This window comes from Puntigrus tetrazona, chromosome 17 (genome assembly GCF_018831695.1).
Source record: "Puntigrus tetrazona isolate hp1 chromosome 17, ASM1883169v1, whole genome shotgun sequence".
NCBI classification, from domain to species: domain Eukaryota; kingdom Metazoa; phylum Chordata; class Actinopteri; order Cypriniformes; family Cyprinidae; genus Puntigrus; species Puntigrus tetrazona.
The window spans coordinates 1,078,229-1,103,019 of NC_056715.1; the positions used below are offsets into that span (position 1 = coordinate 1,078,229).

The following is a 24,791-nucleotide window of genomic DNA, read 5'->3' on the forward strand; positions in this document are numbered from 1 at the left end:
ACTTGCTCAGCAAGTTTCTCTTTGTTTTTAAATAGCTTAGTGCTTTGTGTAGCTAAAATTGTTTGCATCTGTGTATTTGTGTACCGTATGTTTCACAAATCAGACTTTCATAGTTTTGCTGATAATTTACAAGTGCACAGGTAAGCACCAAGCACAGTTTTTTTTTGCTTTTTCATATTGCTCTTTGTTAAACATGTTTTTGTCCTACGTTTATTCAGTGATATAGTCAGGAACACACTTAAGCATGAATCACCGCAAGCAGAGTTTGAGACCAGCAGCTTGAATAGTTCTTGCGTCATTCTAATCTCATTGCCTTTGCACTGGGAGTATCTTTAGCAGGGTGAGAGGATTGAGGTTGACTTGCATCAGTCATTAATCTAGCACAGCTATTAGACAATGGTCTGTAAATGTAGTTCAGCAGGGCCCATAGATGTTCACAAAAGCTTGGACTTTACAGCATATGTACAGAAGACCCTTAACCTCACATAGCTTATGCTAGTTTGAGTAAAATGATGTGTTTATCCCTTTTACGTCCAATGAAACTCTTCTTTATGCTGTGCTTTGGAAGCAACAGGCCAGAGAAGGGTTGATATCCGTTATGTCATTCTTACAGTTTAACAAAAATTGAGATAATTTAGATTTCTTAAATGTTTTTGAATTAGTTTCTCATGCATGCTATTTTAAAATGTTTTAAAACGTAATTCATTCCTGTGATGGTGAAGCCGAATGTTCTGCATGTTAGGATGATTTCTGGATCGTATGACACTGAAGACTGGAATAATGTTGCTCAAACTTCAGCTTTCCATCGAAGGAAATAAATAGCATATTAAAATATATTAAAACAGAATTTTTTTATTTTTAAATTGTAAAAAAATTACAATATTACTGTTTTTTTTTATCTTACAAATGCAGCCTTGATCAGGATAAGAGAGTTCTTTCAAAAATATTAAAGAATTCTGATTATTCAAAAAAAAAAAAATTTCCTGTAGTGCATAATTGTCAGTAAAATGGCCATGCATGGTAAAAATAAGTATTTCCTGTTTGTTTGTTTTCCGAGGCAAGTGTGTAGGGCTGTTAAATCATTTTAGTAATGTAAAAGACCTTGTTTTCAGAAAATGTTTTGAGAAGGAAGAAGGAAATCAGTGCTAGACAGTGCTAGCAGCAATCCAGATTTATATTACCGTGGTCTTTCTCGGATTACAGAAGACACATGCTCCTACAACAGCGCACATAAAAGGTTAAAAATTGAACATTCATTTGAAAAGGCTTTGCTATCACCAAATGTTGAAAGTTCAAATGACATTGTGTTTCTACATTGGGGTCAAGACATCCAGCATTTTTTGGTTCAGCAGCTTTGATCACAAAAATGTCAGTCAACAATGAAATATTTCCTGCTTGCCAGGTAATATTAAAAGCTTTTTGGAAACTTCATAATCACCTTTAGTAATACTGATTAGCAAAACTAGTAATAGCCTTTCGTAATCATACGTTTGAGAGATTTGTGTCACAGTGTGCATATGGATGAACCTCACGAAACGAGTCGAATCAAGAACATGCCACGTGTGATGGCAAAATCTTTAGCCTGTTCATTTATTTTAACATTTTGCCTAAAGACAATGAAGCATTTTAGCCACAAATTTTAAATATTTTTTTAGGATTTGTGCATTTCCGATTTAAATCAAAAAGGCATGCTACTGTAAAGTAACACTTTTGATCATTTCTTTTTGCATGTTCGTGAGAATCGCCCATATCGTATTAATTACAGTATATACGTCCTGTTACCTCTGTAAACTACAAGTGATTGTTTATGTGTTGGATATGTGTGATCTAAGCTCAGAAGTGTCCCAGCTCTCTGATTTCTACAGCATCTACTCCAGTTCAGAATCAGGCTCGTTTATGAGAGCCATCAGCTTCTCCCGTAGCTCTGTAAATGTCGGTCTCTCCTCGGGGTTCGACCTCCAGCACAGCAGCATAATGTCGTAGAGCTCTTTGGGGCAGCCGGCCGGTCTCTCCATCCTCTCTCCTCTCTGAATGGACCGAACGCACGTCATTTTGTCCATACCTGAGATTGTGGAAGAAAGAAATGCGCCAGACTTGAGCGCGAGATGCAATCCTACACCCACGTGAGTCATGTTTAGGGTGGTGAAGTGTATTTACCAGGGTATGGGTCATCTCCGTATGTCATGATTTCAGTTAAAAGGATGCCAAAAGACCAGACGTCGCTCTTGCTTGTGTAAGCCTTGTTGTCAAATATCTCAGGGGCCATCCATTTCACCGGGACCTTTATTTCTGCAGATAGATGGGAACTGTCACATGCACTTTGTGTTTGCGTCTTGCGTGTGTTTTTTTTCCTGAACGTATCGAAGGGCCTGCCTCACCTGATGAGATCCTGTGGCTTCCGAGAGGTTAATTTCAGCGAGTCCAAAATCGGCTATTTTGCAGCATTGCATGTCGGTGAGCAGAATGTTCTCGGCTCTCAGATCGCGGTGAACTATTTTATTCTCAATGTACATCATTCCTTCTGTAATCTTAAAGAAGAAGAAGAAAGAAATCCACTATGAGATTGTTTAGGAAAAGGCCGTAACTACTAGTGCACTCTCGAAATAAAGGTACAAAAGCTCTCACTGGGGCAGCTCTTTTAAAGGTAGACTTTTATACCTATTAGGTTCAAATATGTACACTTTAAGTGTTTACATGTACCTTTAAGGTACCAAAATGGAGGAAAAATGTACCTTTTGAAAAGGTACCCCCCCAGTGACAGCTTTTGTACCTTTATTTCTGAGAGTGTGGAATATGTTATATTTTTAGGCATTTCTGCCTCAGTGCTAAAACATTTGTGAATTAAGCCCCATTTCCATCCAATGAGTCAGATAACAAAGTTGTCGCTTCCTGATAAACTGGCATTAATATCACTAAGATGCGATCGCTGCTTTTGGAGGCCAACTGGGAACACAGTTGTGTAAGATTATTACGTTAATGACAGAATATGTTCATTTCAGGAGGACATAAAAAACATTTCAGATGCAGATAAGTTCTCTGGTTAGTCAAATTTATCTAGTCTCATTGTACAAAGTCAAATGACTATTTTTCCCGTAAATGTTTCACAAGACTTCGTAATTCATGTCCATTTTTCTTATCGGTTAAAACGTTTATAATTACTCAATTGTGTGCATATGTTTTATTCTGCGCATTTTTAAAATTCACGCACATAATTTTTTACTATTTATTTATGCGCATCTGGCCTTTAAATCCTGCATTTTTTATGTGATATTCAAAAAATGGTCATAAAAATAGGTGGGTGAAAAATAGCCAGCGTCAAAATGATTGAGAGCCAATCAAATCAAAGAGGCGGGGCTTCTGTTTTTAACGGTCAAAGAGTGCAAGGTAAGATGTATCTAAATTTTTAAATATTTGGCTAATGTGTTTTACGATAATGATGTTAAACATCCAACAGTAATTTACAATAAACACACCAACTCATTGTTTTCTTTGTCAAATTTCACCAGTTTGAATTAAACCGTGGGATGTCGTTTACATAATTCACAAGCAAGGGAACTGTGCCGTCAGAAGCAAGAAGTGTAATTATTATTGGGGTTTTTTTTCAATTTATGAATAAAATAAAGCCTGTGGGAAACGGTACTTTTTTCCCTTTTGTTCTACAGTGTAAACTGCACACACTCACAGCCCAGATCTAGTTATCTAGTTAATTATTAAAAACATACTGCTTTAAAATGTGGGTTTTGGTATGGATGAGCGTAATTTACGTTGCATAACAAAACGCTGAAGTGTCAACAAGTTACAGTGTGTTAACACAGGCTTTCTCATGAATTCATAAACTGGAATCATCCGTAGGAAAGTCTTAAAGAAACCACTGACGAATAACTCTCCCAGGTTCCTCTACTCTATTCATAATTGAATGTGACGGCGTTTTTTCGTTTCGAGTTTCATGTTAATGCATCTCGCCCGACTCTGGAGTGCAGACCTATAAATTATTTTCAAACAGTTTAAACGGATACAAGAAATTCTTCTTTTGCTATTTTTCTACTTTATTCACTCAAAAAGACAGCAAAAAGATTTACGGCCTCGGTTAAGCAGCAACTGAAAATGCTTTTTAATAAAAATCAGTGAAAACAACGTATATGAAGTATATGAATCTTTCATTTGAACAGCATATAAGCTGTTGTGCTGGATGTGAAGGAGGAGTTTTACGTATGGGTTTACTCTTTTCTCATTGCCTCGAGCGCATTCGGAGAATTGATATGTCCTTCATGATGATCGATTTCCGGGTCACGGGCTGGAGGACGGCGGAGCGGGGAAACGAGGAAGCATCAATTTGAATATAGCGAAGCAGCTGATCTTGCATGACAGCAGCCCCGAATTGGAATTGCGAAAATAACGAACGCGCCACCTGTCTCGCTAACGCTAACGCTAACGCTAACGTCAGTGCTGCTGTGTCAGGCCACAGAGCAATAAAACCAGCCTTTGCAGAAAAAAATCAATGTATGAATTGCATGCTTAGAGATAATGCATTGACATATATTGACTATAATGATTCATCAGTGCATGTTATTCTAAAGAAGAAATATTTATATATTCAATATACTATAAAGTTTTGTTACACACACACACACATATACTGTATACTATATATATATATATATATATATATATATATATATATATATATATATATATATATATACTGTATATATAACTGAATCACTCCCAAAGAAATCAAGTTACCTGCACAGCGAAATCCATCATGAGTGAAAACTCCAGGTCTTGTTTCTCTCTGTGGCCTGAAGAAAAACAAACATACTTCTGAAATGGCGTTTTTTCTGTCAAAACAATGCATCGGTAAATATTAGGGTAGCTAAATGTTTTTATGCGCGCACGTGAGTTGCCATAACTTCACTTACTGATGAGAAATTTCTTTAAACTGCCGTTTTTCATGAGCTCCGTGACTAAACACATGGGTTTGCTGTTGGTGCACACGGCGAGCTTCAGCAAGCGCTCGTGATGCAGCTCTTTCATGATGTCGATCTCCGTTCTGATATTTAAATAGTTGACATCTGCGAGCAAAGTAATCGTTTGATACGCACTTCAGGCTTTGGCTGGGGTTCTTCCGGTAATGTTAATGTAACTTAGTTTTTTTCGGGTTTATCTGGTCTTTACTACGGTTCTCAAAACATAAGGACAAAAATTATTCACATCGTTCGTGGAATGTTTTATCGGTTGGATGTTCATTTCAGAACATTTAGACAACATCCTCCAAAAAAGGAACCTTTCCTTAATGTTCACAACTAAATAATAAAAGATTTTGAGCATTTTAGAACAAATAATAACATTTAATATAGGTAACACTTTGCTGTTTATTAATAGTTAGTTAGGTGGTTATAAGGCATTAATATGTGCTTAATTAGCACTTATAAATGACTAAGTAAAATGCATATAAAACTATACATTTTTTGCTAAATTCTAAAATAAAATTTCACAACTAGTTTTTAGAACATTCATGCATTTTCAATAACCAGAGAGCATTCAAAAACTATTTTTTGAAACCTTTTTTTTCTTCTCTGGTATATTTATTACCAGTTTAAAAAGTACTAAATGCAAATAATAACATGCATATATATATATATATATATATATATACACACATTTATGATAGCAAAATATGTGTATGCCAATATTAATAAAAGTCACTTCTTAATTTAAGTGAGTGAAGCTCTGATTTAATCAGTTTTACCTCTGAACTCTTTGATGGCCACCTCTGTGGTTTTGTTCCAGAGGCCATACCAAACCTCCGCGAACTGCCCGCTGCCCAGCTTCTTTATTTTGGTAAGTGAGCTCCTGTCTACCTCCCATTTGCTTTCAAATGACAGAGTCAGAGGAGCCGGCTGGTCCAGCTAGAAGAGTGCGGACAGACAGAATTTTTTTTGCATTGGATTGCTGCGGTACTTTCCTCAATCCAGTGAGGTAACTCTTCACTGACCTTCACACAGGGTTCGTGAAGCTTGAGCAGAGACCTCCTCGTTATTAGAGTAAAACTCTATCAGCTCACGCAAGGTTTGGAAGATCGTGTGATGAACAAGGAAGAAGTGCTTGTCGATTTCTCCTGCTTGACCCTGTAATGCCGCGCATGAAGGCCGTTCCTCACTTTAAAAGAATTCATTTGTAGAAAATGTTATTCAGCTACTCTCCAAGATAGGTTTATTGTTTCTCTTTTCTGTTGGTTTCAGTACAGTTCAATGAAAGCTGCGGAGGCTCGAGATATTATGTGTGTGTGAATAACACTTGTCATACCTGATAAGTAATATTGATTATTCTCATTATTCCAGATGAGAAATGCACCTCTTTGTTCTCTGGTCTCAGCAGACATCTCTTGGCCTCAATACGTGTTTTTTAACGCTCTCAAAATACCATCTGAAAATCAGTTGATACTATTTTTATTAAAGTGTATTTTTCTTCGCGCCTGTATGTGGTGGTGCATTGATTGACAGATGAAATGGACAAAAAGAAAATGATTTTAATGGTTGAATCTCATAGAAAAAAATCGCATAGCACGTTTAATATCATAATATAAAATCTAATTTAATAATTTAATAATAATTTAATATTTATGTTGTTTTTACTATCAATAAAGCAAAAAAATTATGATCGTTTACAAAAGAAAAATTGCAAATAAATAAAGAATAAAAATAACACATTCACATTGAATGAACTCTGAACACACTTTAATTCTTTATTATATATATATATAATATATGCATATATATAAACTGAAAAATATAAAGTATATGTAATAATTATAATTGTAGGTATAAGTCACTATAATACTATTCTGTTAAAATGATAAAATGATTACGTCTGGACAGGATGGGAAAATCATTAATATTATTTTTAACAATACATGCCCAAAATATGAAGGAAAATTTTTAATTTTAAATTTTTAAGAAACCACTGCAATAAACAATGAAAAAAATAATCATTTTAATTTACAAGCTTAGAATTTTTTTTTAATCATTGCTAAAATGATCAATGTTTATTTATTTATTTGCTTTTTTGTAATTACAATTAATTGTCTATTGACAGAGTCGCTGCATAAAGCATTTTAATGTCCAATAATATCCAAACCCTATCTTTCCAATCAATCATTTTCATTAGTCTTTCTACAGAACAACACAGCTCTATGGGAACTTCACCAGAACTTGCGAAACTGGAAGCGCGGGATTCCAGTTTCATTCGGGGCAGAGATTCAAAACACTAAGAGTGAGGTTGCTTCATATATTATGCATTCGCACAAGCTCAAAACTCAAGGACTTACGGCTCGGCCTCTACGCTATCCACAGGTTTGACGAAGTCTTTAGGCACGTATCCCTTTTCCTCCACAAAGCCTTTAGATCCGTTCCCCTTAGCTGTGCGTCTCCTCACGTACAACCAGTGCTCATTCTCTCCTGTCACCTCCAGAATATCTCCTTTCTTCAGATTTAGATCCCATATTGTGCGCGAGGATAGTTGTAGATCGACTTGAAGACTCTTTTGCGGCTGACGGGCCGCTCTGCGCTCTTCGGTGGGCAGCACGGGCAGCAGCGTTTACAGGCGCATGTAGAGTTTCCCATGTTCACCGGTCATATCTGCTCACGCCGCGTGTGCGCTCCAGAAGAATAATGGTACAATGGCATGACTAGCGCATTTTACTACCAGCTCATTGCAGACAGACAGGTTCCCACTGGTTACTGTTAGCAGGTCAAGGAAGTCTTCAGCGAAAAAATGATCAGAATTCCTCTGATGTCATCCAGTTGGGTTTATTTCAACAACAACAAAAGGCGTGCAAACAGAGTGTAACGACAATTTGCAGTCACTGATTAGCAGCCAAGCAAACGCTTTCTCTTAAAAGTGCCCCTTCGCTGAGAGAATGTATGCATTATTCTGTTTAGTGCACGTGCTTTTGTGCTTGGAGGAGCTGAAGCAGGCGCTCACTGCATCTCGAATCACAGGATGACGATCCAAATGACGTCGAGCTTCATCGAGAGTGCACGGCAGCAGATCATCACCAGAGCAGAGGGGACCACCTGCCAGCGCAGGACATTTAGGACATAAAGTGCTAATAATGCAATGCTTTTATTACAGTTTATAACAGTTTACCCAAAAATAAACACTTGCTGAAATCGACTCGCTCTACATCAAAGATATAGACGGGTTTGTTTATTCATAGCAACAGATATGGAAGAAAGTAGCATTAGGATGCAGCAGGATGCTCTGCAGTGAATGGGTGCCGTCAGAATGAGAGTCCAAAGTGCTGATAAAAACATCACAATAATCCACTCCACTCCGGTCCAGCAGTTAACGCCTTGTCAAGTGAGAAGCTGCGTGCTTGTAGAAAACATCTAGACATTTTAGCTCTAAGGTAAAGTGCTACTGGCCTAAAATGTTCACAATCTATAATGACGCTTCCTCCAGTGAAAAAGTCTACCTGCTGCTGTCTGCCACATTGAAATCCACCAACATATTTGTTTCGAGGTGCAGATTTCTCTCCTGAATCAGAGCAGATGACTATTTCACTTGAGAAAGCAAGACTCTCAGTCAATAAGCACAATAAGAGTCAATAAGAGTCAATAAGAGTGATAGTAATGTATAATGACAAGTTTAAACACCTAGTTTTTAATAAATGCAGAGACGGCCTCTTTGTAATCAAATCGACAATAATCGCTAGAAATTAAGTGTCCGTAACTAATCAAGCCAGCGGAGACAGCGGCAAGGAACCAAAAACCCAATCCGTCACAGAACGGGAGAAAAATCCTGGGAGAAACCCATCAGTTGGAGCCAGTTCTTCTCCAGCTGGACGCCTAGCACTTAATTCCCAATTCATTTTCAAACACAGCTATGTCAGAATGTGTCAAGGACTTGTGTGTGTGTGTGTGTGTGTGTGTGTGTGTCTGGTCCCCCTGATCTGTCCACGGGTCTCATTTAGGTGTTCTGTTGTCCAATGCATTGTGCTCTTGGTGCTGATCCACCACCATTTTAGCCAAAACCAATGATTTGGAAAAAAATCCCAAAAAACGTTTCAAAAAACACGCAGCTTTTCACTTTAAAATACATTAACTGATGAGGTGGTGTGGATTGCTGTGATGTTTTTAGCAGCTGTTTAGACTCTCATTTTGACGGCACCCATTCGCTGCAGTGAATCCACTGGTGATGGAATGACACATTTCTCCGAATCTGATGAAGAAACCAGCTCATCTACATCTTAGATGGCGCTAGCGTGAGTAAACTGTATGTTTAATATTAGCTGATGCATTAAATAACGTTAACCAAAGTGTTAAAAATTCCTTTACCAATAAGTTAAGTTTGGTAAGCTGATTGAATTTAGTCTTTAATACTTCATGGTCAAGCTCTTACTCGATCCCGTCTGTTTCCCTCCTCTGTGTGTTTCCACACACCCGCTGATGTCATGTCTTCACTCAGGTCCTCTGTGCCGTAGATGGCTCTCAGTAGAGCTCTTTCACACCGGCTTTCGGAGCAGCCTGTGAACTGCTGACAGTGACGGTATATTATTAAACCCAGCATACGGAAACCAACACACATGGGTCGTATTACAGTTCCAGCGCAATTGTTTTTTAAAACTGAGTTAAAAATAGCCAGGCATGGTAATTGTTTAAATTTTTGTACATGTTTCAAATAAGGCGTTAGTCACGTTTGCCCGTGCAAAACTCTTTCCATTGTGCTACTCTCCTTAATCGGCATCTGCCATTCTGCCATTCTTTCCATTAAAGATCATTCATGCACATAAACAATGGTTCTTTTAAGAATTTGTAAAAGAGATTGTATGGTTGCTATGTAGTTGCTAGGGCATCGTAGTTCCTTTAAGAGGTTTTAAAAAGTGCATGAAGGTTAATGTTTGGCATTTTTGGGTTTTAATCAGTAGTATGATATGAATAATGATATGATACCTGTAAAATGTTGATGGCTCTCCTGTACAGCTTGCTGTTGGTCACTCTGAGGTCGATCATGTAGTTCATGTAGACCTTTCCTTCAGTCGTGAGCTCCTGTGCTGATTGCATTAAGACACCATTTAGTTGAAAGCTCCCAGCGCTGTCTCTGTCGAATAAAAGACGCTTTTACTTGATTATTCTTACAGCGTGCGCACACATAGAGATATATCGCAATATAAATACTTGGCTAAATTGGTACTTGTGGGGAGTAGTTCACGTGACAAATGGCTTACCATCGCAAAATGGGTTCACGTCCTCTGAGGAAAAAGGCCACGTGACGCGCAGAACGGTTTCGAACATGTTGCAAACTCTTTCCTGGGGCAATAAATATAATGCAATTATTTCAAACGTGAAATATTTGCTCTCTTTTAACGAGAATGTTGCATTGAAGGAATGATCTGATTACATTATGCACATAGTGGACGCGTCCTGGAAGGGAATTTTATTAAGAAGTGAGAGTTTTGCAGGCGGCAAAACTCCTGGTTGCTCATTTTACTCACAGGCACAGCGAATTTCTCAAGGTCGTGGCGACCGCGTGCAAGTTAGACGTCCTTCGCCTCACTTGATCGGCCAGTGCCATCACCTCGCGTAGGTCATCTCGGGAAGAGACGTTAAAATGCATTTGAAATATATTTCAGGAACCGACCGTGTTTTGTTCGTGTTTACTCACCATGAACTGTAAACAGAAACAGGACCGTGTCGTTTTGACTCAGACTAGGTAAGATGGTGTCCACAAAATCTTTGTGGTCAATTAAAAATTCTGGCCCCTAGAAATAGTTATTAATAGCTGTTAATAATGTTATAATGAGAAAAACTTGTAAATGTGTAATACATGCAGGTTTGGAATAATATGAAAATGAGTAAATTATTTCAAAAATTGAATTTGAATTTGAATTTGAATTTAAATTGTAACAAAATCGTATTAAATGTCGCTTTATGTTGTTAAATGAGTGACTTTGAGCTCACCAGACACGATAGATCCCCCTCTTTGTTTTTCATTTTGCTGAAACCGTTGTTAATAAAGCCTCTGATGTCTGTGAAATCTGATAAGATCATTACAATTAAAAATAGTTTTAGGTTGAAACATTTCCCATAAATGTATTATCGCACTGTTATTAATTTACCCGTTCGCAAGCTCTCAAATAAACACATTTAGAGAACACATCCACTGATAAAATAATATTTAGCGCCGAACAGCACCTGCTCCGTATGTTGGGATGCATTCACTTGCATCAGTCAGTCCTATAACGCCGAGAGTTTGCCATCCGATGTAGTACACATGTGCTTTCTTCTGAAGGCTTGTGCAAGATTTACAAAAAAAAATAAAAATATATGTGTGTGAAACCTTCATTACCAAGGCGATTTCTGCACTTTAGTTTAACACATGCTTGTTCGTGTGGGAAAGCTCAGGTTTGTGTGTGTTGGCAGACGATAAAGTAGTGAAATGTTGTACCTCTCTCCTGCTTTATGAATAAGTGCTGCAATCTCATCACTTTTTGAGTAAGTAGTTTCATAAACCACCTCACTTGCGGTGATCCAGGCAGAAATATGTCTGAATGATACATTAAATCACAGTAGATTAGTCATGAGAAAACTGTGGAAAGTTTTATACTGCATTTGATATATATACATGTGTGTGTGTGTATATATATTTTTATATATTTTTTAATTATTAATTTTTGTATTATTTAATATAATGTTCATATATATATATATATATATATATATATATATATATATATATATATATATATATATATATATATATATATATATATATATATATATATATATATATATATATATTATTTTTTTGTTTTGACTGATTTTGTGTAATTTAACTTTAATTTCAGCATTCTATTGTCAGCAGTAAAACATAATTTTATTATTCATTTATTACTTTTTTTTTCATTTTTGGTGATCAAAATGATCATTTTGTGGTGGTAATTTCCTTTTTTCTTTAAAAAATGTTTTTTATGTTATTTATAATGTTATTTATTTATCTTCATAATTTGTGGAAATTGTGCAATGTTATTTTTATAATTAGGGTATTATAATCAGGAAAATGATAGAAATGAAATAAGGAGTGCTTTCGGCTCACGTATGTTTAGTATTCAGTAACAAAATATTACAGAAGTGTGTGTGTGTGTGTGTGTGTGTGTGGTCGTGTTTAGTTGGTGCAGTTCGACATTACATATTATCACACTATTTGGAACCGATTAAACCTCAAATTAGCGAAAAAAATAGTAAAAGTGTAATTAAAACTTGCTCAGGCGTCGTTATCTTCCCTCTAAATGCAGCTTCGTGTCCGGCCATGAGAATAGTTTCCAGAATGATTTTAGTTGCACTGCCTCCTTTCATCCGGGACGATCCGCTGATGGCCTCAGCCTACGAGGACAGACCAGAGCTCCTTAAACATCTGTAAGAATTTTTGCATTTGTCTATAGAACGCTATACAGCCATTGTCACAGAGCATCCTGGGTGCCCGCCAGCGGTTGCTAGGGTGGTTGCTAGGGCGGTTGCTATGGTGTTCAGAGCAGTTGTCGGTGTGTTGCATGTGCACAGATGTGTTTGTCAATGCAGTACCCCAAAACAGGATTTAAGACGAACGCTTTCTTATGCCTCTGCTCTGCAGTCATCCTCTCTGCAACGTCTTTAAAGTGAAACGAACAGTCCTGCATCGGTTCACTCCTGTCAGAACGGCAAGAACGTTAGAATGCGTGCGATCTCCTCTTGTCATTCCGTGCTTAAAATATAAGGATGTGATGTGCAGAGAAGCATTGTACCTCGCCATATGTACAGGATTGAATCCCAGGAGCACTGGAGTAAAGACGCCTAAGCGCTTCAGACAAAAATCCAGTTGCCCAGCAACAAATGGTGCCTTTGACACAGAACAACATCATGAAGCACATTCACAGCTGACCATGACGGCTTTCATAAGAGCTCGCATTAATGTTACCTACATACATCTGAAAGAAAGCAAATCAAAGCGGCAGACATTTCCAACAGTGCGCTTGAGGAAGAAAAAGGTACAAAAGCTGTCAGTGTGGCATTACCTTTCAAAAAGTGCACCTTTTACCCCAAAAAAGATGTCTTTTAGCAGCTTGAATGCTCACCTTTGTGCCAAAATGTACATATTAGTACATGATGGATACCATCAGTGACAGCTTTTGTGAAAAATGTTGTCAAAAATTCACATTATTATCTATGAATTAAAAAATGGGACAATACATTTTTGTTTTGGGCCTCATGTATTATTATTAGTATTTCATTTATAAGTATTATGATGTTTGCATATTTCAATGCAATTAATCTGAAAAAATACAAATAGAAAACAGATCAAAGTAGTATAATATTCATCACACCTTTCCAGAAAAGCTCTTAATTAAACTGTAACATTTAATTTTTTTTTTCATGTCTGCTGTATTTTAAATTGTGACTAAAAAATATTTTTTGTAATTGTATTCGATGTCTCATTTCCTCAAACTGTGACTATGCATGCGCAGTAATTAATTTTTATAAATGCCGGTCCTAAAATATTTTGCATGCGAAATGAGAAGTTAAAAAACCAGGACTGTTCTTGGAAAGTGGGGCGTCTGGTCACCCTAAAATAGAGTCTTAACCCAAAACTGTGATTTTTGGTTCTAATTAATTCAATTAATGCACAAATGAGGAGACAGCTTGCTTTTGTGATTACTTTGTGATACTGTGATTTGAGAAAAAGCAGTAGTGTCATTATTACCGACATGCCACAAGATATTCCAATGAACAGGACGCGTTTCTTTCCTGCACAGACCTGTTAGTGGGAAAAAGAAAACAGGAAATGGAGAAAAACCTATATATGCCACGCTGAATGTGTTTTTGTTAAAGAAAGCATAACTATTAATACCTTAACTCAAATATTTTTAATTTCCTAATCAATTAGACTTGATTTTAAACTGATAAAATGGGTAAAAATCCCACTGTTTTATAACTAAGGAAAGACCGGAGCCATATCTAGAGATAAAGGGGTAGGCAATTTTGATTGGGCCTATAAGCAACACCTGAGCAAGTGCATAGCCATGCATTTCAAACACTTTAGTAATCACATAGCAACAACCTGGCAACCGCCCAGAGCTCTCTGGCACTGCGTTGTGGAGCACAGGTGCTGCTCACATGTTCTTCTGAATCATGTTCCGCTTAGCTTGGTGAGACTGATTTATCACCGAGGTGACTTGTTTTCACTCTTTGCTCTTGCGCTCACCTTGTCCAGCGCGCGAGCTCCCAGCGCCGGGTCGTCCTCTGGAGCCTCCTGCGATGTGAGCAGGGCCCTTTAAAAACAGAGTCCTGAAATACTGCAGTGTCGCACTGGAGTCTCGTCTTATGCATCAAACAGACAGACTGTTTATTCACCTGTCACCTCCAGCTATGATGTACGAACAGATCTGCTTGTGTTTTGGGCCGTTCAACATCTCATTAAAGGACGTCTGAGGTACAAAATACGGTGTGACATATGTAAAGGAGAAATGTAATAGTCATACAGTGGAGAAAATGTCAGACACTAGTAAATATACAGTGGTTACTAACTTAACTTTCCATCGTTTATTCGATTATTATTATTATTATTTAAATTTTTTCTTTCTTGAACTCTATACCGCCAAAAGAAATGCAATCACGGCCTGATGTTCCACAGCCACTTAATACAATCAAACTCTCTTCTGGGTCCTGCAGAGACAAAACAATATTTATATAATATATATATATATATATATATATTTAATTTTTATATAATATTTTTTTATAATTATTCTTATTATTTAAAGCAATTGAAATTTTTGAATTTATATAAAAAAAAAAATTAAATACATAATGCATATATATACTATTAATGCTGTATTTAAAATACAATAATTTAATTATTTATAAAAAAACAATTGAATTTAAATAAATAAAACATTTTAGATATGTCTAAACGTTTAGACATATATAAAAATATATATACATTTTAATTCAATGGTAATTTTATGAAAATAATTGAATTATTTCCGAGTTATTAAAATAAAGGACTTCTAGCTGATATTACTCACCCTCAGCATCATTTCCACCCTCTTCGCCACATCCACCATCGTTTGGATGACGGGTGAACTATATAGTCTCTATAAACACATTGCACGGCCATTAGCACAGAAGGCTCTTGTTAGGAGCATAACGGCAGTTAATAGTTACATATCCTGTTTAAAACCAATAGACCAAACCTGATAAAATGGATCGTGATTTATTTTCTTCTCAAAAATCTCGGCGTCGCATCTCCTCAGTATTTGCACCATCTGTGCGCCGTTTGCTCTATCAATATCTCTGCTGATGGGGTTGCATTCCTCCGTGACGGGCAGAGAGAGCTCGTAACACGGCTGTCACGTTAGACAGAAAACCCAGCACTTAAGATTAACAGCACCACTCAAGACCTCCTGTAATTACATTTTAGCTTGCAGGGGAAGAAGATTTGTTGCTCTATTACCGGCTACAGGACATTTGAAATGAAAGCACAGCCCGGTTGATTTGTGTTTGGTTTTTCGCTCACCTTCGTGTGATCCATGTTCTTCGGACTCCAAGAGCGTACTCTGATCGGGAAACATGCAGCGAGAGCGCTTGAGACACGAAAAGCCCTCACTAAGCACAAAGTGAGCGGAACAAAGTTCACCGAATGAACTCTGACCCATCAGCTTTAGACATATATATATATATATACAGATAGTCAAGGCAGTAGTTGGTTCAGTTCTGTATTCAATTCTGTTGTGATACAATGCTGTTTTCTATTCTATTTTCATATATCAGTGTTCTGTTATGATGGTTTGTTAAAACCGTGTTCTAATCTATTCTATTAGGGTATATCAATAGAGTTTTAAGAGCAGTATTCTGTTCTATTCTACTTTATTCTCTATATCAGCCATTTGATTCAGCTCTGAACTTTAGAGTGGCTTCGCAAATCTTTCTGATATCTTTCTTTTTTTTATTAAACAGTACACATATCCAACCATGGCAGTACAGTCATAAACCAAAAGGATTTCAATAAAGAAAGTATGCACATATTTTATTTATTTTTTTCTTAGAAGTACAAATGGTTAAACTGTGGTTAGTGTTGCAAAACCGTTCATTTTTGGTTACCGTGATTTAACTATATTAAAAATGTTGTTTATTTTTAAGTAAAAACGTGATTCATTTTTGTAAGGGATGTGTTTATAGATAAACACATCTATAAACACATTTATAAAGCACCTGATCAACTCTGAATAAGGAAAAAGGAGGTTCAGAGACAGATATTTGTTCAATGTTTCTAGCTAGCAAAAAAACAGTTAAATTATATTTCACTATATTCTCTTTTGAGTATTCAGACCATTCGAGAAAACGTCGAATGAATGTTAATCGTAATCAAATTATTAATACATTTAATTATTCTTGTGCATCCTGTTCTAGCTGAAAGTGCATGTGTTCTTAATGCAATGCAATGCTTTGCATTGCTTTATTTAATCAGATATCAAATTCTATTCTGTGCTAATTCATTGCAATTACATTATACTTAACATTAAACTAAATGTTTTTGCGCAGCATTGCATAAAGCGGCTCTTCTGTTTTCCCACGTATGATTTCTTTCATTCCAGTCTCCCCACAGTTCCGTGGCACTCTGTTCTATGTCTGTTACGATGGTTGCAGTGGACTATCGATGTGCAAGTTTGAATGGCGTCATAAACGTCGTCCAGCGGGGTGTTTTTGGAGAGGTGGCGGCTGTACCGCATTCACGCCGGTGCGGGTTCGTGCGTCATGCGGCTACAGGAGGTGAATGAGTGACTGCTGAGAATCAATCAGTAACTGGCCACCTGTGGGTCATGTGCCCGCGATGCAGCGCCGCCGATTTATTGGTATTCTCAGAGCGTCTTACACGAGCGCGTGAAGCGGGGAAGGCGAGCGCGAGCTGTGCGATGGACGCCGCGCGCTTACGCGCAACACCAGACGCGCCGCGAGCGGATGTGACCGGTGGCGAGGCTGGCGTCGCGTTCCAGCATCAATGAAAGCGCGTCGAGAGAGTGCTTTCCCTCTCAGATCGTCGCGAGTTGAAGCGCCCGCCTCGCTTTTTGCGGATTCGGATGGCAACAGATTGAGGCGCATTGGACTCCAGACCGAGGGGATGCTGGCTTAGGCTGTTTATCGTCTGTATTATCGCGGTGTGCGAGCGTTGCAAACAAACGCGCTGTCGATGACCATGTGATAGCTGGGGGGATGTTTAGTTCGGTTTAGTTAGTACTTTTGCGCGGAAATCGGCGTCGCTCATCTGGATTAATTTATCAGGAAGATATGACTCAAGTCACTTTCATGAGCCTCCTTCTGTCTCTGTTCGGATGCCACATCTGCTTCGCGGGGGCGAGTAAGTCAACTTATTTTGCCTCTATGTGATGCCCAAAATCGAGATAAAATGCAGCGTGCGTCTCTTAATACTTGTTGGTCGCCATGACTACGGTCAAGCGTAAGAGAAGACTCCGTTATGCAATGCTTTCGGTGTTTTTATTATAAGCTTTTCCCGGAGCCAGCGCAGGAAGACATTAAGGAAATTGCTTTTACTCTGGTAGTCGTTGTCTTTGATTTATTGGCCCGATAGATAGCGCTGAGGGAATGACCCGAGCCAGAGCATGTCAAATCATGACGTTCAAGTGCCAGTGCAATAGGTAAAAACGATGGAATATATGCTTAAAGGGGAATGATGCTCTCGAACTACTGCTTTCTCGCATTACACGTGATTTGACTGTTATTTTTCTTACTTTACACTAATATATAACAGCCATTCATGGGATGTCTGGGCATTTTGCTCACCCTCAACGCACTCAAAGTCATTTAAACTACTGCCAGACCTGTAATCACATCAAACTTCACAGTTAATTGAAAGACTGGCGTCTCTCTCAGTGCACTTATTCTTAATTAGGCGGTTTTACCAGAAACCCTGCTCAGTGATGCATGCTCGTCTAGCATTGACCTTGGCTCGTTACATCCAGATGAATTTCTCTTTTGTTGGCAAATAGCTAGATAAAAGGATGAGTGCGGTTACCCGTCCCTCCGACGCAATGTTTGCGTTCCTGCTGAGCTCCTGTTCGATCCTAAAACACCGGCTCGATTGCCCTGCCAGGACCAAATTTGTGCTCTCATCGGGGGACTAGATTGTTTACAAGGAGGGTTTTTGGCTATGAAACGAACACATAGATTTGGTTTAGTGTACTGCTGTTACAGCAGGGCTCTGGTACGGCATTTTGAGCCGTAAAGAAATGCACTAAAAGTTTTTTTTATAATGTGCTAATGTGCATATTCACAGAAACTGTGTTCAGTCAATGGTAAACTTTTAGTTGATTGTAAGCAAATCTATAAGCGCTTATCGGCAAATCATTTTGCTGAATGCAGTATTAACAAAGAGGAGGCCGGTGTAGTTTTGTGCATATAGGTCGGTCGACTTTATAATAAAATCGTACCTCTTAAAATAATTTATGCTAATATATGCATGAGCTCTGGTTAGAAAGCATACTTAATAAAATAAAGATGAACCAGCTGAACCAGGTTAAAGTATAAACGGCTGCTATATACAGTATAGCAGGTATGTATGTGTGTATATATATATATATATATATATATATATATATATACCAAATTTTCTGTATTATACCAATCATTTATATGCATGGTTACCCTAAGGAGCTATTCCTAAATTCATAACTTTATCAATTTTATTCAGAATTGCTATTGAGTTTATTAAATAATATTTTTGACAGTTTATACACACACACACACACACACACACACACACACACACACACACATGCATGCATAAAAAACAATCATACAACATAATTTACAATTAGACAAATTTTTTTTTTTACATATTGCATATTTTATTTTGTGTACTTACAAATTTATGCATAAAATAATTTATTTATATTCTTTCTAGTTGTGTTGTATTTGTTGTTCACATCATATCACAGTGTCTACAAAAAATTCCTACTGAACAGATTAAGAAAAAACACGGTTAAAGTGCCTTAATGCATTTTGTATTTATCCTTACTAGCATAATTTTTATCTTAGAAAATATGCTGCTGGGTGTTGGTTAAAAACCAAAAGTCATTTTCTGTCTAACAGATTTTTCACGCTGGTGCATAAAGTCAGAGATTTGGCAAAGAAGAGTTTACCACTAATTTTGTCCAACTGAGTCATGCTGATCCCATTAAAAAAAAGAATTAAAATTAGAATTCATTTGCATAATGTCCCAGCAGAGTGAATCAGCTAAATACAGAAGTGTTGCATATTTATGAACTGCATTATTGTAGTTGTTCATCGAGCCGACGTCAGGTTGGCCTTCGGATGTCTTGGGGAAAAGCATCTAAAAATAACTCGCAAGCATCACCTTTTTGCATGCAGCAGTGACATGATTTAAAGTTTTCAAACGTGACGTTTATGGAGCCTGAAGGTTTTATCGAATAGTTCGGTTTTAATTTCTGTTGTGTGTTTGAGTGTGTCGGGGGGGGGTTGTGCTAATAAATGATTCATGCTGGTGATTTGTGCTTCACAGACCGCCCTGCTGCTCCTGTCAATGTCTCTGTTACTCACCTGCGGGCAGATTCGGCCACCGTGTCCTGGAATATTCCGGAGGGAGAGACCGTAATTGGCTTTGCCATCTCACAGCAGGTCAAACAAAGTTATTACAATGAGATACGGCCCTACGGACCGTTATAATAATTGCAGAAGTCTGACATTTAATATGTGCAATAAACTGAACCTCTGATGAGTCCTCATGTGCTTAGGCTTAGACTTAGTGTGTGTGTGTGTGTGTGTGTGTGTGTGTGTGTTTTAGCGTCAGGACAGGCTGATGCAGCGTTTCATTCGTGAGGTGAACACGACCAGTCGTGCTTGTATACTTTGGGACCTGGATGAAGACACGGATTATATTATCCAGGTCCAGTCCGTTGGACTCTACGGAGAGAGTCTGGCCAGCAAAAAGATTCACTTCAGGACGCTTAAAAAGTCTGAACATTTTCAATCCACCATGATGGATCAAGGTAAGCTTGTCTATTTTAACTGTAGCGTTTGTACCGTATCATATATTTCATGCAATACATTTCATGATATGGAAGCAAGAAGAAAAAAACACAATAAAAATTGCCGTTATTACTTTATCTCACAATTCTGATTTTTCAAGATTAGAACTTTAAGATTTGAACTTTAGAATTCTGACTTTTCCAGGCTTCCGTGTCACACTTTTGAAATTCTCAACGTTCTGACTTTCTTTTCAATTTTCACAATTGTCACTATTGTTTCCCTGAATTCTTAGTTTGCTCTCAATTCAGTTTTTTCTGCCGTGGAATTAAAAAAGTTCAGTTCAAAGTTTATGCATCACAATTCTGAATTTATCTCAGTTATGACATTTCTGTTTTTCTGGCATGAAATTTAAAAAATTTTTCTTCCGCAATTAAAAGAGCCTATTAAGCAATTCAACCAGTAAAAGCTCGTAACATTTCATGGCTCAGCAAACCCAAGCTCCGCAGAAATATGTATTGCATGTGATGTAAATCAATAATTAGTATGCTGATGTATTTCCTAATAAACGGGACGTATTTGGCCATTTTTGCATAGAGAAAGTTGTACATATTATACATCCACCACGATTATTTAGAGAATTTCATGAACGCGAAACATTTCATTAGTACGTTAACAAATAAGCTGAATCATTTTCTTCTTTCCTCTAACACATGTCTTCTTTACCCGATCAGATGACCCTGCGGTTGAGGGTTTAGATCTTTCCAGACACCTTCAGACGGGAGAGATCCTGATCATTATGACTGTACTGCTGATGTGGGCAGGTAAAGGACGTCGTGTTGGATTTAGTTACACATAATCATCATTAATAAGTAGTCTGGGTGTAATTAGATTTATGATACTGATTAACAACAGAAATCATTTGGACTTGTTTGACATGATAGTCAGAAAAATCCATTTATAGAACATTTAGACAAAATATCTCATATGCATAAGGCTATTTATACCATGCGAACCACGATCTGAAGAAGGATGTTTTTCCAATGTTGTGACAGAATGCATGCAGGAGACGGGTTTCTCTGCATACTCTTGATCCTGCTGACAAATGTATATCAATCAGTCAATCAATCGATCATTTTTATTTATATAGCGCTTTTAACAACACTGGTTGTATCAAAGCACTGTACAGTATAAACACAGCTGTGTCAGATAGTGTAAATGACTTGAATGTAAATGACTGAGTGAGTGTGTGTGTGTGTGTGTGCATCAGGATCCGGTGATCTGTCCACGGTGCTCATCTAGGTGTTCTGGTCTCTAACGAACATAATCTCTAGGTGCTGATCCACCGTCTAGTCTGGATACAAACTGAGAAACAGATTAAGAAAGAAACAAGACTAATATTAGCGTAGATGTCATTCTTTCAGTCACAAGTACATCGTGTTTTATGAGGAGTGTTCCCAGTTCCAGCTGATCTAATTTATGCAACCTAAAAATCCTTTAACGGATTTGAATAATAAAAGTGTGTTGGTGTGTTATGTGTAGGCTAAGTTAAAAAAGATGTGTCTTTAATATAGATTTAAACTGACAGAGTGTGTCTGCCTCCCGAACAGAGTTAGGGGGATTGTTCCAGAGCTTAGGTGCTAGGTAGGAAAAGGATCTGGCGCCCTCAGTTGATTCTGATATTCTAGGTATTATCAAACAACCAGAGTTTTGAGAACGCAGCGGACGGGCAGGACTATAATGTGATAAGAGCTCGCTCAAGTAAACCATCCAGGGCTTTATAAGATTTTAAAATCTATCCAATGTTAGTAAGGACTCTAGCTGCTGCGTTTTGGACTAGCTGAAGTTTGTTTATCAAACGTGCAGAACAACCACCCAATAAAGCATTACAATAATGCATAAATTAATATTTCTGCATTAGATGTTGAAAGCATAGGTCGTAATTTAGATATATTTTTAAGATGGAAAAACACAGTTTTACAGATGCTATACAGTTTTAGAGATGCTATACAGATCCTATACAGGCTTTAGGTTTTGAATGCAAGATTATTTTCAACTTCTCCGATCTGTATTCAGATGTTCGGCATCGCTGAAATATTTTTAGAATACTTGGCCTGCTTTGCTGTCGTTTATACGGTGACCTTCAGAAAGCATTCTCCTTTCAAACTGGATTTGGGGCGTCCAGATGGAAGATAGGGTGTTTGTTTTAATGAAAAGTATCAGATCCACATCCCGTAATCAAGCGGATCTCTGTCTCGCCGCAGCTGTGATCGTGCTCTTCTGTAAGCAGTACGATATCATCAAAGACAACGACTCCAACAACCACAGCAAAGAGAAGAGCAAGCCTCTGTCCGGACAGAGCACTCCGGAGTATCATAACGGAGGCCTGCTGGGCAGCAAGGTGAGACCTCCACGTCCCGTCATAATTAACAAATTAAATTGCTTTGCATTTTATCTCAGGTTTAAGAAAATACTGATCAAACGACAAGTCCGAAGGGAGGTGTTAAACCACACTTCATATATACTTTTGGTTAATTTTGTGAAGGTTAAATAAAAACAGGATTTACGTGCTCATTCTACAGAATACACAATCTAAAATATTTGATTTTATCGGTATATATGGGTACTTTGTCAGTGTATAAACAGTTTGTACTGCATATTGGTATTATATACTGCATGATTTGAAAAATAATGTATATACAAAAATATATAATATATACAACAAGGTCCCATTAGTCAACAAAATTAGTTATGATGATGTATATATATATATATATATATATATATATATATATATATATATATATATATATATATATATATATATATATTAACTATTCTTAACAAATGGAACTTTATTGCAAAAATTGCTTTAGGAGTATTTTTAATATGTTAAGTAATTTTAACGTATGAAACCTTATTGAGAACGACCAAAAATGTTCATTATTAGTTCATTAAATTATATACTTAATGTTAACAAATGGAACATTTATCTTACAGTGTTACCAAAAACTATCGTTGGTACATGCATGTTAACAAATGTAGTTAACTGCTATTAATGATGCATTATTGATGCATTATTGCGAAAGATTACTATTTTTAGCTCGTGCTAACTAGTATTGTTAAAAGTAATAAATGGAGCGTCACGGGAAAATTAAAGTTGACAAAACGAACCTTACTGAAAGGATTATCAAAATGTTGATTTAGAGGAGCATTTTTGGCAAAACCTTTTGTATTTTAAGCCTTTTTAATCGTTGGTTCCATGTTAACTAATGGAGAAATGCATCAGAATGTGCAAAAATGTTGTGTGTCATTTACATATTTCACTGTAATCTCTGCTGTAGTTCCAAAGGACATCGTCCTCGGTCAGCATCATCAAGGTTTAACCACGGCGTCATCACAGATCAGCGGATATCAGCTCATCTTCTGATATTCAAGCGTTAAAGGCAATAGTAACGTGAACCTCAGCTCCCTCAGCTCCTCATCTGGAATTATAAGGTAGTATACGGGTGTTCAGCAGCTCCAATAAACAACAACGTCCTGGACCACCAACATACTGTACCTCTTTAACTAACACATCAAATATAATCACGGGAGGAGCTATCTCGGTGCTATGAATATGATTGTGAAAACACTGGCAGCCGGATACAGCGGTTAAGATGTGCGACGGTGATTTTTATTGCGCGCGAATGTGTTGCACTGAAAGATGATTAATAATTGTACCAATTACAAACGTGGCATTTTTCATTAACACGTGTGACTATAAATTCATCAGCGGCCACAGAAGTGGCCCTATATTATGCATTTATGATTTCTAACCGCATATCGGCGGCTTGTTTCATGTTTTCATCCTTAAGTGTTAACGCCGTTGTTAACTGTTTAACGACCTCGTTGATGGTTGGCGGCGAGGTTTGCATCGGACCCAGTGCAGGAGCCTCCAGGTTCATGAGAAATGTTTTGCGTGGCATTTCTGTGCCGGACTAGTTCCAGTTTCTATTCTGAGCCCGTAATTGAGAAGTTAGTAAAATGTCTAAGCCGTTACTGTAATGTGCGTAGCTCAGAAAATAATACTTATTTTTATTTGTCATCCATTTTTTTCTCGATTCTCTTAGCGAGAGGGTTCGATTAAGTTACATATAGTGCATTAGCTACACTTAGCTGTAGTTTTGGGCAATAGATAAAGAATGTAGTTTGAAATCTGTATTTCATTAGAAGCAAAGTTTGTTAATATTCTTGTTCTAAACACTACTTTACAATAAATGGAAAATAAAGAAAACGTGTTTTGTCTGTCAGTTGCATTTTTGAGAGGCATTTTTGTATATTTTCTATAATTTTATTATACAATACTCTTTTTTTTTTTTCTTTTTTCATGCAATATATTATATTATGCATGATAGAAATGTATAATCCAGGAGGAATGTTTTCAATTTCGAGAAATTCGAGCGTTTAAAGTGCCCCTATTATGGATTTTTGTTGGTGTTTTTTCACGTTGGTCTGAATGAAAACGCTAATTCATTCTTCCCCACTAGGTGCCGCTTTCGTTCCTTTAAAAGCACCACGAAACGCTCCTTTAAATGAAATCAACTTTTGGGAAAAGGTTTGGGAAAATTAATTGTCGAGTCCTTGAACAAATAACTTTCATTTTCACTAAAGTTAAATTTAAAATGATTTTAAAGTTGTTGATTGAGACTCCCAAAACCCAGATATTTTCATAACTCATAATAGGCACTTTAAGAAAGTATATTGCAGTATTTA

General features: G+C 37.2%; 2 protein-coding genes and 1 pseudogene across 2 annotated transcripts; 1 reads left to right on the top strand and 2 right to left on the bottom strand.

Annotated features, from left to right (window-relative positions):
• Positions 1–1,294: 1,294 nt before the first annotated feature.
• On the bottom strand, positions 1,295–7,940 carry LOC122361525 (annotated as a pseudogene).
• A 54-nt stretch (positions 7,941–7,994) lies between these two features.
• Positions 7,995–15,567, bottom strand: LOC122361970 (glucokinase regulatory protein-like). The gene is made up of 11 exons (XM_043263207.1): positions 15,553–15,567; positions 15,230–15,382; positions 15,062–15,130; positions 14,388–14,461; positions 14,239–14,305; positions 13,738–13,791; positions 12,782–12,876; positions 12,582–12,686; positions 9,954–10,101; positions 9,403–9,534; positions 7,995–8,075 (listed from the first exon to the last, which is right to left on the bottom strand). The coding sequence occupies exons 1-11, from the start codon at positions 15,565–15,567 to the stop codon at positions 7,995–7,997; spliced, it is 993 nt and encodes a 330-aa protein (XP_043119142.1).
• Positions 15,568–16,695: 1,128 nt separating this feature from the next.
• Positions 16,696–23,675, top strand: LOC122361596 (fibronectin type III domain-containing protein 4-like). The gene is made up of 6 exons (XM_043262400.1): positions 16,696–17,391; positions 19,573–19,688; positions 19,855–20,059; positions 20,771–20,860; positions 22,301–22,437; positions 23,381–23,675. The coding sequence occupies exons 1-6, from the start codon at positions 17,322–17,324 to the stop codon at positions 23,420–23,422; spliced, it is 660 nt and encodes a 219-aa protein (XP_043118335.1). The 5' UTR covers positions 16,696–17,321; the 3' UTR covers positions 23,423–23,675.
• The last annotated feature ends 1,116 nt before the right edge of the window (positions 23,676–24,791 follow it).

Bases quoted from the DNA above. Each gene is read 5' to 3' on its own strand.
- LOC122361970 (XM_043263207.1), bottom strand. The intron at 14,462-15,061 runs GTGAGTAATATC...TTTGTACCTCAG, and splicing joins GGGTGGAAATGATGCTGAGG to ACGTCCTTTAATGAGATGTT. The intron at 13,792-14,238 runs GTGAGCGCAAGA...TCCCACTAACAG, and splicing joins GAGCTCGCGCGCTGGACAAG to GTCTGTGCAGGAAAGAAACG.
- LOC122361596 (XM_043262400.1), top strand. From the start codon at position 17,322: ATGACTCAAGTCACTTTCATGAGCCTCCTTCTGTCTCTGTTCGGATGC. The intron at 19,689-19,854 runs GTCAAACAAAGT...TGTGTGTTTTAG, and splicing joins GCTTTGCCATCTCACAGCAG to CGTCAGGACAGGCTGATGCA. The intron at 22,438-23,380 runs GTGAGACCTCCA...TCTCTGCTGTAG, and splicing joins GAGGCCTGCTGGGCAGCAAG to TTCCAAAGGACATCGTCCTC.